Source organism: Pseudoliparis swirei, chromosome 20 (genome assembly GCF_029220125.1).
Source record: "Pseudoliparis swirei isolate HS2019 ecotype Mariana Trench chromosome 20, NWPU_hadal_v1, whole genome shotgun sequence".
NCBI classification, from domain to species: domain Eukaryota; kingdom Metazoa; phylum Chordata; class Actinopteri; order Perciformes; family Liparidae; genus Pseudoliparis; species Pseudoliparis swirei.
Window position 1 is genome coordinate 18,136,987 of NC_079407.1, and position 13,114 is coordinate 18,150,100.

Consider the following 13,114-nt stretch of genomic DNA (forward strand, 5'->3'; position numbering starts at 1 on the left):
TTTTTCTTTATGTCCTTCTGGCTTATTTCTTTTCTCTCTTTCATTTAATTTTTTTCTTTTTTCAATCCTGGAGAAATCCAGGAAATTCAAGAGGAGAAAGAAACTGATATTTCAATTATAAACAGCATACCTTTAAAGCAATCTTGTGGCAACACAAGTGCTTCAAGCACCACCTTATATCTCGTCCATCAATCCTCTGTCTCACCATGTTGTCAAGGGATGCCGAGCTTAACACCTTGACCTTTGTTTTGTGGTTTACAAGCATGTTTTAGCCTGTGTGAGAGTGTTTGTGTGTGTTTCTGTCCTGGTTTTATTCAATTCAGTTTATTTTATATAGCCCAACATCACAAATTACAAATTTGCCTCAGAGGGCTTTCCAGTCTGTACACATAAGACATCCCTGTCCCAGGACCTCACATCGGATCAGGAAAAACTCCCAAGAAATAGAAAAAAAACCTTTCAAAGGGAAAAAAAGGGGAAGAAACCTTGAGTAGAGCAACAGAGGAGGATCCCTCTCCAGGATGGACAGAAGCATTAGATGTCATGCGTCCAGAAGGAATCATTACAGAGTTACAACACATTCAATGAGTATGACAGAATGAATGAATAGTTTGTTGAACATTGCGACCCACATAATCATAATACATGTCTGCATGTTCCTTTAAAAAGTAGAAAAGCCTCATTGGCACGGGTCCAAATCAGTCTTAGAGGTCAGTGGGATTTTCATGTCAATGACACCATCACACACACGCATACCCATATATTACGTAGACATCATTAGAGCCCACTTGATCTACTTTTCCTTCCTGTCCCATCCACCCTTCACCGTCGTCAGTCTCACCAACTCCCCATTTCAACAACTCTGTACTTTTTTCATTGTTGACAATGTCATTGAATCTATTTCCTTCCCTTTGACCAGTGCGCCACAGGCTCTCCCTGTGTTTCGGAAAAAGAGCTGGTTTAATACCACTGGCATGTGTGCAGACATCTACCGTATACCTCTTTGGCATGCTTCGTGGTCTCTCAAAGAGAATGTCTCACATTCCCCAGAAAGAGCTAAACAAATATGTAAAGAGATGTAACCACAGTAAACAACGCAGCGTGCCAAACACAGTCACATAAACATGTCAAAACATATTACTGGGACAACGTGGCCCAGTTGTGATTTCTTATCACAATCTGGGGAAGCTAGGTAAATGATTCAAAGTTAGATCCGGATCGGTTGACTGATCAGCAGCTACAGGAGGGCTCTGTCTGAAAAGTGCCTCCAGTGGATGTTGTGCAATCAGCTGTCTAACTCACACCGACTCTTAACCTCTCCATCCATCAGTGGAGAGAGCAGCCGTGACACTAAAAACCTGCTTCTTCCATTAGAGCCCTGCCAGAGCCTAATTGTTGTCCTTCGACTCTCTCTCTCTCTCTCTCTCTCTGTGTGTTCCCTGTTACAATAAAAAGTATTCTGCTCCCATGAAGTGAGCCACTAAACAGGTCTTGTCTGGTGTTACCTACTCCTCAAATCCTCTTTGTTTCCCTTTGATGCCCTCGTCTTTGGGGGACGAGGGGGCTCACCTTGGCAACAGCGCAAATGAGCGTACGGACGCATTGGGATGAAAGACTAGCTCTCATCATGGCGTAAACGCATGAGCACACTTCTGAGAATAAAGATCTGTAAATTAGCTCTACACACCAAGTGCTGTCATTTCTGTCCTGTTGTTTTGCACTTTTAAATAATTGACAAGGCTGTGCTTGTGAAGACGGGGACAAATCTGCTGAGTTAATGTCGCAGCCAGATGAGTTTTAGCACCAAACACTATCAATTTTTCCCACCATGGCAGTTCATAAATCTCATGTAACCCCAGCTCAGCAATATAACAAGTGCGTTCTACCAGCATGTTCTGTTTATTGTTTTGCTAGAGAGCTGGCAGTGGATAACATCTATATTCACCCTCTAGATTACGTTCCATTCCTAAACAACATTTTAACATCAGGCAGGTGTCTGCATTGGGGCTGGGCACATATAACTGGATTGCTAAGGGCAAACTGTTGGCTGTTCTCGGCCATCTGAGGAATAAAAAGACTTGTCCTTTTTGTAAGTAGTGGAGCTGTCAGGGGTGCACACATGGCTGAGAGAGTGATCTTATACTGGGGTGTTGGGGCAGAGCCGTGGCTGTGTTCACTGTCAGACTGTGGCATCTGTGTTGCCCGGCCTCCTATGGGAATTGAGCAGTGTGTGATTTAGGCCTTGAATGTGAATAGCAGCTATGAGACACTGCATAGATGGTAGTGACTATCTGTAAGCCTGACTTTCTTCTTCTTTTCTTTTTGCTTCTTTCCTCTTTTTTTGATTGCAGGCGAGGCAAGATGCAGCTTTCTCTTCAATGTCCCTTGCCAGCCACAGCAGATGGGTGGAAAACTCTCTTCAGAATAAAAACAGCATTGAACTTTCCCCCTTTTGCACGTCATTAAAATCCCAACAACACAAAAATTTCCATCCACTGCCAAGGGTAGTAAATCCACATCTCGACGGTGTTTTCATATAAACTGGACTTACTCCGCCTTTAGACCACACACCTCTGTTGACGGCCAGCAACCAGATGACAAAACGTTCTGGGAGCAGTGAGCTTTCCGAACAGTTTTATCTTAAACAGAAATGCACCTGGATTTTTAGCCTGAGCAATGTGCAAAGCAAAGTGCTTCATTAGGATGCACAACTGAAACCCTGCAGGATCAAGGTGATTGGAATGTAAAACGACCGGCTTCAGGCTTCACTACTTCTCACAACTGCATCTACACCTCCATCATGAAACGGTTTGTCCCCAGCCACACCACATGCCACAATCAAAGTAAAAGGCACCACAACATGAGTTACGGAAGCCAAGGATGCGATGCGGCACAGCTTCAACATGCAATAAACATTCTTAACACATGCACCATGTGTCACAATTGTGTCATTTAAGTCCAGCTTGGGCTCTGTCCTTTTTACCAAGTACTGCAATAATTAGCTTATCTCTGGCACACAAAACCACACCTTGCACCTCCACTGTGTTTGATGCCCTGTGTTTATGATGCAACGTCCTGGCTTTAATGTTTTTTTAGCGAAGGTCAATGCTGAAAAGGACTTCACTCTTATTCGCAGCAGTGAAACACACATGGAGAGAGTGTGTGAGAGGTTCTCTCTAAAACAGAAATAGCATTTAAAATTGACATTTAAAATGTTTTTAAAATGTCAGGGAAAATTGAAACTGTTGAGTTATCCAGATTGTACGAGCTTTAATAAGGTCAAAAATATGGTTCTGCTTCTTTAAATGACTGAATTTAAGACTGTAAGACAATTGTGTGGGGTTTGCATATACAAATAATGATTGTGGAGAAGACCTTGGCCAATATTCTGTAATTACTACAACTCCATCTGTCTCTCACTCCTGACTTTTAAATAACACTCATCCATCCTGTCTTTTAGATTCCAGAGTAAATCCTCTTGTCCTCCTCTCTGCATTATATAAGAAAACATCTGGTGTCAGCCTACATCTCATCAATTCATTCTTGAAATGTTTCATTCAATGATACCATGCTGATTTCAAAGAATAGTTGTATATACTGCACATCTTCTTATTGTTAGATGAATGTAAGTAAAAATCCAAGCCTACCTTTAGTAGAACCCAACAAGATTGCAATGCCACAATTAGCCTAATCGCTCTGCTGTAGGTTAGAGCGGGGCGGACTTTTTAAGTGGTTCTGCAGTTGCAGTATCACAGGCCACAGCGTGCATGTACTTCGCGGGACATAATTAATTCTAGCAAGCAGCAGCAATTACCTGAGCCCTTACTGTTCCTAAAAGTCAGTCTGAGCCGTGACAGACGAGCACAGATAACATTTGCCAGAACACCGACACGGCAGATATTACAAGCACTAAGCTCAGTTGTGACTGTGACACCAGTCGGTCTCATTAAAGCCATGGAGAAGGAGGCGGGCTCTCGTGGAGCGACACAGCCAAAGACAGGTGCCTTGGACAAATGGAAAGACGATTATTGCTCCTTTTTCTTCATCATCCTTTTAATTTCACTCAGCAGCCAGAGCAGACACTTTCATTTGGAGGCATCTTTAAACATGCACATTCCAGAGCATGAGTTAGCCATTGTTTTCACGTCAAACATCTTGAAGTAATTGAGCTCTGACTGTGATTTGGATGGAGGGTGAGAATAATCTGAGGAATATTCAACAAGATGAATCAATGCCACGAGTCAGCTCAGTTCAGACGTAATGCCACACAGGAGGGGAAAACCCAATACATGCCCATGCTTTCGAGTTTACATGCATCCTCTTCTTCGCTTGGTAGGCAACAGAAATGCACATGACAGATGCTCCATTCTCCCCCTTTCTTAACCTCTGCTCTATCTTGCAATGCTATGCCACTCGATCTTGAGGACTTGCTAACTCTCAATGCCAAAAGGGCAGATGCCCAGATGCTGGTGTAGCTGAAATGCTGTCCTCAACACACAAAGGCCGTGTCGTGTTGGGGAGGATAGCTTGGGAAGGGGGGGGGGGGGGGGAGAGCTGTCAAAGTAACAGGAGAGCACCTGGGATTACTGTCAACCGTCCGCCTGTGCCCCTCCCCCACCTCCCTCCTGTCTCCTAAAATCCACGGCATTCACATTGGCATTGACCTTTAAACTCCAATTAGCCACTTCATCAGAAATTAATTATTACAATTTTAAAAACCAACAGGGCTTAGGTTGTTTGTCTTTTTCAGCTCATTATCATCCGCTAATGACCATGCTAGCATCTCATTTCTACAACAAAGGCTGAGGAGATGGGGTTTGCACAAGTATCAGGTTATTTTTTTTACATTTCAAGGAAAGACAGAGATGGACAGATTATTATACATACATGCAAACATGTTGAGTCCCCTTAGAAGTTGCAATGTCCTGTGGATTAAATCAATTAGATGTCTCTTCAGACTGCATAAATAAGAAAGTCCTCAGCTGTGTAAGAGCACTGCATCCGCATCTGAACTCAGAGCCCTGCTGCTGTAGTTCAGTGTAAAATGGTTGACAGAAAAAAAAGACTGGGGGAAAAAAAGACTTCACAAAAACACACACACTTGTTAATTATGTGTCATCTACTGTGTGTCACGTGTGAAACTGTGCCAGAGGCTTTCATGGAAACACTCCTGAGTATTGGCCACTAAATAAATAGCTTTTGGATTGGAACAATCTCCTTTGGCAAAATAAGATGTTTGGAATGCACTGACAGAGCCAGAGGTTCATTATGTGGCTGTATAATGAAAGTGACTCAGCTATCCCATAATTGGAAATGTTCCTCCGTCAATTACCCTTGACGCTGTGTTTTCTGGGATGGATCTACAGTCTTCACAATGAGTCAATGTGTAAACGTTGTTAGTGTCTTATTTCACTCTCCTTTATCTACTTGATGTCGTGATTAGTCGATTCTAGCATTTTAAATAGAAGAAGGTATTTCCGTCCACTCAAATGTATTATATATTTATATTTTTCTTAGGTAGATTTAGGGGATCAGTTACATTATCCTCTTCACTTCTTTTCAAACCTCCTCTCCTCGAAAACACTCAGTCATCAGTCCACACTGACTCTCACACGCACGGAAACACAAGCCATGGCTGAAAAGTACAACCATGCAGAGTTGACAAGGAGAGATAGCAGAAGGCTGACACAGAGGATTAGGAAGATGATAATATGAGTGGGGAATCTATTTTCTTTAAATAGATCTCTCTCTTTGGGCCCTGACAATGGCTCAAAGTGTGCAACATACTCCAGAGACAGCTGTGAATGCATTGCTCTTATGCGATGTCACGAAGTCATTTCAAATCACTTGCATGAGGTGAGCTTCAGGCCGCTGTCTGTGTATCCTCATTAGAAAAAGCTTTGTTTAGGAACAAAGATAGACCATTTGTTTTGAAGCCTTCAATATTTTGCTTCACAATCATCAGCAAAGCAATTGTGGTCTTTGAGTCCTATTATCTTTGGGTTAAAAACATCTCCCTGACAGTAGAGAGCAGCCCCATGATGTGTGCGGGTATTGTAGGAAGCAGAATGAGAGTTGTGTTGGCTGATGAAGAGCCGCTCTGACGCCACCGTGAGACACGGCCCGCACACGTGGGCAGAGCCGGGAAGCTGCAGAGCAGAGGCCACAGGTGTTTCCCCTGTGTTCGTTGTTTCATTGTGCTGAACTCATTAATGCCAAATCCCCAATCCCTGTCTGCTAACACTGGTAACAACATAAGCAACGTGCTACTTCATATTTCAGGACTCTTAATTGTGGTTGATTTATGATTGCTACATGCTACAATATTTCATAATTGCTACAAGTAATTATCTCTGCATATTGTCTATCACTGGAGATGGAAGATTAAGCAACCAAATGCGGTGCTTCTTGTTTTGTTTTAGATGACAGAATGTTAAAAATGGCAAGTAATTAGCATTACCATTGCTGATGTGTTTGCCAGCTTGCACAAACATAAAGCCTGCCTGATCTGTAGTGTTCTTTCAACCCGCCTTTGTTTTCTCTGAGCTGAATTCCATTAAAAAATGCTCATCACGTTAAATGTAGTCCATGCAAATGCATTTCCAAATTAGTCTTATCTTGCAAGTCTGGCGCTTCCAAAAAGCAAACCTTACTCTAATTGTGTGTGTGTGTATGTGTGTGTGCGTGCGGACACACACACCCTTCTGCTTTTGTGAGCCTACTTTAAGGTTAACCCTCCTGTTACCTTCAAATGTACTAACATCTTTTACCCTTAGGGTCAATTTGACCCCAGCAATTAAAACCTCCAGAAAATGATTAGAATTAATATTGTTTCCCAAGTTTAAGTGTGAGGTACTTTGTTTGTTTGTTGACTACCTTAACAGCCCTTTAAATAAATAAAAAAGTTTATATTTCTTATATGTTTTACACAGTGAAAAACAGCCTGGGGTCAAATTGACCACAAAGACCACCGATGCGTACAAGTTGTGTACAGGACATTGAAAACATATCATCACGTGAATTTGATGTTTTCCCAGTTGTCCCCAATAAATTAGGAAAAATCGTGAAATATGAAGCAAAAAAAATGTAAATCATTTTTTAGAGACGTTAAACATTAAATGGGGTCAAATTGACCCCAAAGGTAATAGGAGGGTTAAGAACTTAGATTAAAGGTTGATGATGGATAAGCTTGAATTCAGGTATAAGTGTTTGTAGCAGCTTCATGGCCACTACCCGTGGGTTTCCCCCAAAAGCTCCAAGGATAGCCAGATAACACAAAGGAGGTTCCGTTGTAAGACATATTTATTCTGTCAGACACACACCGAGCAGACCGCAACACTATGCGTCTGCTCACCTTCCCCGCTCCACTCTCAACTGAGCCCTTTTATGAGGGTGGCCTCGGCTGCTGACTGATTGCCAATCACCAGCAGCCGAGGCCAAATGAGAGACAGCTGCCACAGTGTTGTTGAGAGTTAATGCATGCAGTGCTTAAAGATGCGTATCAGTTGTTTTGCATGATCTAGCCTGTTAAGTACACATTTTGTCTATATTACATTGCATACGAGTTTTCCATAGCATGGCGTAGGTGTTGAGTGATTTCCTATATGCCAGGTAGCCGTCAGTATCAATTCATCCAAATACAGTTTGAAGATCTACTTAAAGAGACTCAAAACTTTTCACAAGTAATCCATTCCAATGTAGATTTAGTTGCTTACATTTTTGTTGCAGGTTATGGTCTCTGTGGGGTGAATATATGGAATAAGGCTCTGCAATTCTCTGAAGTGTGCACTTTGTCTTGCACTTGACAACACCAAATAAAATGATTTTTACAAATAGTTTCTTCATTTTATAGTCATGCAACAATGATTGTAGAGGATTAAAAAAGAATTTATGTTGTGAGTGAGTTTCCAGTCTCTGAAAATTGATTTTCATGCTGTTCTGAAATGAATAGAAAAACAGTGGCTGCCCATGGGAGTGAGATAATCTATCAGTTCAGTCATGCATTTGTCGCCCGGCATCCTCATAGTGAAATACAAAGATGTGTACATATGTCTTTGAGTTTAATGGGAGTTGCACATCGACGTGAGAATGCACACTTTACAATCCAGAAGGTGGCACAAAGCAACAACAAAAAAAGCCCCAACTGAGCCTCCTCCAATATTCCCGAATACCATGTAGCAGGAATTACAGCATTTCATAGCATGGTATATTCAGTCTGTTCCATCCTCTTCTGACAGATCCTCCCTTGTGCACACTCCATGTCTGACTGATTGTGAGGAAAAGAGAGATTGTGAAAGAGGGACAGTCAGAAAGACAGAAAAAGCCAATAAAGAGATGGAGTGACATGTATGCTTGCATGGCTACGCAAATGTGCCCAGAGACGCACTCATTCACACATGTTGTTGTCCTATAAGCTATCGAGAAGACTCGCAACCAGAATCACAAACAGCATTCTGACTGTTCAAACAACGATAGGAGTACCATGTTGTCTCACCTGCAGTTGACTATACGCTGCAACTAATGCACACGCCCAGACTTATTTGTGGATGGCGTGGACCTGATCACACCTTGTCACAGCATTGATCAGCCTAAACTCCCGGCTCACAGATGAAGAGATCATCCGCCTGTCGGACAAAGTGTGAACCCAAAGGTCATCGGAAAATCTACGTGTCCACTCCATTAATGCGGCAATTAAGTCAATCTGCCAGGCGCTGCCAGTGTATGTCAACGAAGACACTTTCCTTCTATGTGTTTGTGAATGGCGGATATGTGACAGTAAATGATGTACCCGGTGCATCCGCCGGGCTCCATAGAATGTGTTATTTTAGGTGTTAAAAAATTCTAATTCACCGGAGAACGTCTGCACTGTTCCTGCCAACGCTGACGCATCTCTGCCTCACTACTGTAGACTCAGACATGTTGGCATACTGAGCACTTTTGGCGGATTGGTGAAATCTGTACTTTGAAGTTGGATTTTCTTTCCACCACTGGTAAGACGGTTGATTTACATACAAAACACCTTGGACAGAGCAGGGATGGAGCACGTCGAGAGTACAACATCCACAAATGCCACTACATCTTGTTTTAGCTCTCCATTTAACCCTCAACATGAATGAGAAATTAATGTCTGCTTTGGGAAATCATGTCCTGAAGGATCTGTTGATATTAACGATGCATTATCAACAGTGGTAGCATTTACCAGCATGTCCATTAGTTTGACACAAAACAGAGACAGACATGTTTGCTCATAAACATTAAACGGAAAATAACTTCTTCTGGAACGTAAACCTCACCCCAAAAAATCCAGATGTAACACTTCTCATGAATAATAACTAGGTCCGCGACGAGAGGCCGTTAGTTTAGACGATATAGGCCTTCCCTAAAAGCCGTTAAAGCTATGAACACACATCACCGTGGTGTTTCCCATCTTGACTGCTGGAATAGCAATAATCGATCTGATGGCAGTCAGAATAACACGTTGTTTTTCTCTGCCCCTGAGCCTGAGGCACGGAGCAAAAACAAACACACACTCTAAAAAAACAGATATTTTTTCACAAGACAGACTGAATAAAAACAAACGTAAACACAAACAGCGATTGTTATAACACACACCAAGCACGCCTCCGTCTATGTTTGTGTACACAGTTTTAATTTATGGTTTGAGTATCTCTCAAGCCACTTTTGCTAAAAATAAAATGCATAAAATATGAAAACAAAGGAACAGGCTGGTTCTCACTCCTGACAAAGTGATGCACAAGACTTGGTCTAATGCAGTGGTTTCTAAAGTGGGGTCTGGAGACCTCCAGCGGTCCCTGGGGGGCTCCGAGGACTCCAGCAAAATGAAGAACAGTATCTCACTATTATTTCACTCCCATGATAATTGCGCAATAGGAGCATGTATTACTGTAATCTATTCTCATTAGAGATTAGAGTTGTTCCTCTCCCTGCTGTTCAGTGCAGACATATTTGTCGAGAAAGAAAGAGGCTGTACCTTGGGACAAGAGATCATCAACTATGGGTTGTGTGTCTCTATCTGGAGGTGTGTGTGTGTGTGTGTGTGTGTCTGGTGGCGGGGTGGGTCTTGATATTAAAAGTTTGAGGAGCTTTTTTCTTTTGATATGAGGTGGTGAAGGTCTTGAGTGTTCATATAGTGTGTAGCCAGGGGAGAATAACCCTGTGAACTGAGGTTTGATCTATCACATCTAGATGTACTGACACACAGCCAATAATAATGCCCCAGCAGAGCGCAATGCTGGGAGTGATAGCCTTGTGACCCGGGTACAACTCATAAACTGCAGTGCGGCATCAGCTGTATTAATAGCACCCAGTCGTACCCCATGCTTCCTTACAGAAATGTTAATACCCGTAAATCTTCCTCTGCAAATGAAAGACACGCTTTAAATGGCTTATCGTCTGTAATAACACATCAGCGGGGCAACACGGTGCATTATGAATACGTGTCATATTTAAAAATCTGTTTTTATAACCGGAGAACGTATACAGCCCACCAGCATTGCATTTATACACCTTACGAGAACGCACCATTTACCTTTTAGGCTGAATAGGCTAGACTGAGAAAAGTTGAGTTTGACTCACCCCTTTTGAACATGTTGTAGGCCTAGGTGTGTATCGTCTTCTGTCCTCTGAGAATCATCTATTCTTATATTCCAGACTTAAAACTTGTGCGCTTCAGTTTTCAAGTTGATCCGCAGCTTCCGTGGCTCGTGGTGTAGCCTCAATGTCAGTTGTCACTCCTCACGATTTGCTCGCGATCCACTGGATGGAGTTGCACCGCAGACTGCCGTGGCTTTGGTAAACATTGACAACAGACTCTTCGTTTCCACAAAGTCTGGCAGACCGTCGTCGGACCTGAGAAATTAGGCGACAATCATCGCGAAACGGACGCACTGAAATCATCCCCTCGGTCCGAAATGACGGTAACTCCAGCGCGTATGTGTGCGTGTGATGAGCAGAAACGCACAGTAGTCCGATGCAACCTCTGATAGCCAACTCTGTCTTTTTTTACACGCAAATGACCATAGAGGCTGCAAATCAGTTCTGGGGGTATAAATCGACGATGAACACACGCAGCCCCCACCACCGCTCTACACACACACACACGCGCGCGCGCGCACACACACGCACAGACGCACACGCACACAAAACACCACGGATATTTCAACTCAAGAGGCCGATATACAATTCTTCTCCCGGTGCTTCAAATCGCATCATGTTCGTTAAAATCTCTAATTAACACAAGTTATTTGGTTTCGCATTCCGCCTCTGATGTCGGATTATTATGAACGCAGAGTCCTCAAATCCTCCTTAATAGTGTAGACTGTGATGCCTTCGGTTTCCTTAAAATCCCCTCTTCTTCTTTTTTCTTCTTCTCCAGCTCGACTCGCAATTGTTATATTTCTGTGATGTTGTCTGAGTAGATTTCTCTGCTTTCCACCTATGGACCAGAGCTCGTTGACGAGCTGAAGGACGGAGAAAGTGTGTTGTAGCGCATCAGCCCCTCCACCGGGCAGCCGCCTGCTCCATCCTGTCACTGTCTCTGCCCTGTCTGCCCCAGCAAGAATGCACGCGGCTCCCTGACACCCGAGGTCTTCAAAGCAAATATGAGGTGACACAACAGGACCTCATCTACATGTAACATAATATATATTTACCCGTATAGACCAACCATTCTGCAGAGGGAGAAAGCTTTCATAAATTCCGCTGATTTACTGATCAAATAGCCCCTCCACCCCAATAAATATGTTATAGATAATGAACTGATGTATTAGATTAACTGATACCCCATCTCCCATCTTTGCATTGCACATTTATGATACGTATATTATTACATTATGTATTTAGTTAGGATATTTTTTTTAACCTTTAGATGTATTTTTTTAATTAACTATAATTCATTATGAATTCATCACTTTATCCCATGCCTTGCTTAATTAATTGTGTTGCACACATTCCCTTTCCTTTTATATTTTATTTCAATTTCATATTTATTTCAACTTTACTGTTTTTCATTTGCCCGTTGACACTGGTACGTTTGGCTGCACAGTAATAACATTAATGTTTTTATTAATTTCATGATTTACTTTGAGTTTATTTCCTTAATTGTTGGTTTGTTATACTTAAATATTAGATTTAGATTTTTACATGGCATATGTAAAGTACTTTAAAACTGCCTTAGAAAACATATTTGGTTGTAACAGATACATTTTAAGTCTTTATTTTTCGATAATAATATTGGCAATGGATAAAAGTACTTTAACTCATTTAAATATACCATAATTAACTGTCCTAGTGTATCGCAATGATCCTGTCCCGTTCAGTGACATCGGTTACATCGGTGCTCGACTTCTCTCCACTGATCTCTGCGGTCTATTGGTTTTGCCTTTATCTTCCTCACATGTTTCATGTTTGGTAGAAATAAAACATGGCAGCGCCCACGAGTGAAGTCCAGATTGTTCCTGCAAAAAAGCCCACAGGTAAATATTAACGCCACATTTTATATATTTGATACAGTATGAATACAAATGTTTATTTTATTGAGATATCTGGCTTCCACGTTGATTAGGAAACGTTACAATCAGCTGTTTTCAGCACTACTACTCAGTATGGCTACCATATAAACTAGGAACCGAGTAACCACCACACGTACATAGTGTTTACTTGCTATCCAGCTATGTCCAGTACGTTTAACATGAATGAAGACACGTGCGCCTCTGCCGAGACGAATTCGCATCCAGTCAGCGTCCAGTGTTGTGACGTCTCACCCGACTTCACGAGTCTGAGCGATGAGTTGTGTGTTAAAAGGGTTTAAGTAAGGCTGGTGTTACACGCCTACTGGTTTTCAGACCGACTGGTTTCCCTACGCGTGCGTGCGTTGTGTTTTCTTAACATCTGCAGCGGTGCTCTGTCTCGCTTACAAGATACGTCACCAGGGCTCTCAAGTGTCACGCATTGAGCGTGACAGTCACGAATTTCGGTCTTAAGTCACGCACTCCCGCCACACATCGTATTTCTCACGCTGAAAAACACGCTCGGCTATTTAATGTTTTAATGTGCCGCAGCACGCAAACATGAGCTGGCCGCGCTGCCCTCACCG

General features: G+C 42.4%; 2 protein-coding genes across 2 annotated transcripts in view; one reads left to right on the forward strand and one right to left on the reverse strand.

Annotated features, from left to right (window-relative positions):
- rtn4rl1b (reticulon 4 receptor-like 1b) overlaps positions 1–11,372 on the reverse strand; it is a 142,930-nt gene extending 131,558 nt beyond the window's left edge. Inside the window, exon 1 of the mRNA XM_056441156.1 lies at positions 10,597–11,372. Within this exon, the coding sequence (XP_056297131.1) occupies positions 10,597–10,609 (13 nt within the window). The 5' untranslated portion in view covers positions 10,610–11,372. The remainder of the gene's footprint in view (positions 1–10,596) is intronic.
- Positions 11,373–12,421: 1,049 nt separating this feature from the next.
- Positions 12,422–13,114, forward strand: part of dph1 (diphthamide biosynthesis 1) — a 51,231-nt gene continuing 50,538 nt past the window's right edge. The window contains exon 1 of the mRNA XM_056441244.1: positions 12,422–12,494. Within this exon, the coding sequence (XP_056297219.1) occupies positions 12,443–12,494 (52 nt within the window). The 5' untranslated portion in view covers positions 12,422–12,442. The remainder of the gene's footprint in view (positions 12,495–13,114) is intronic.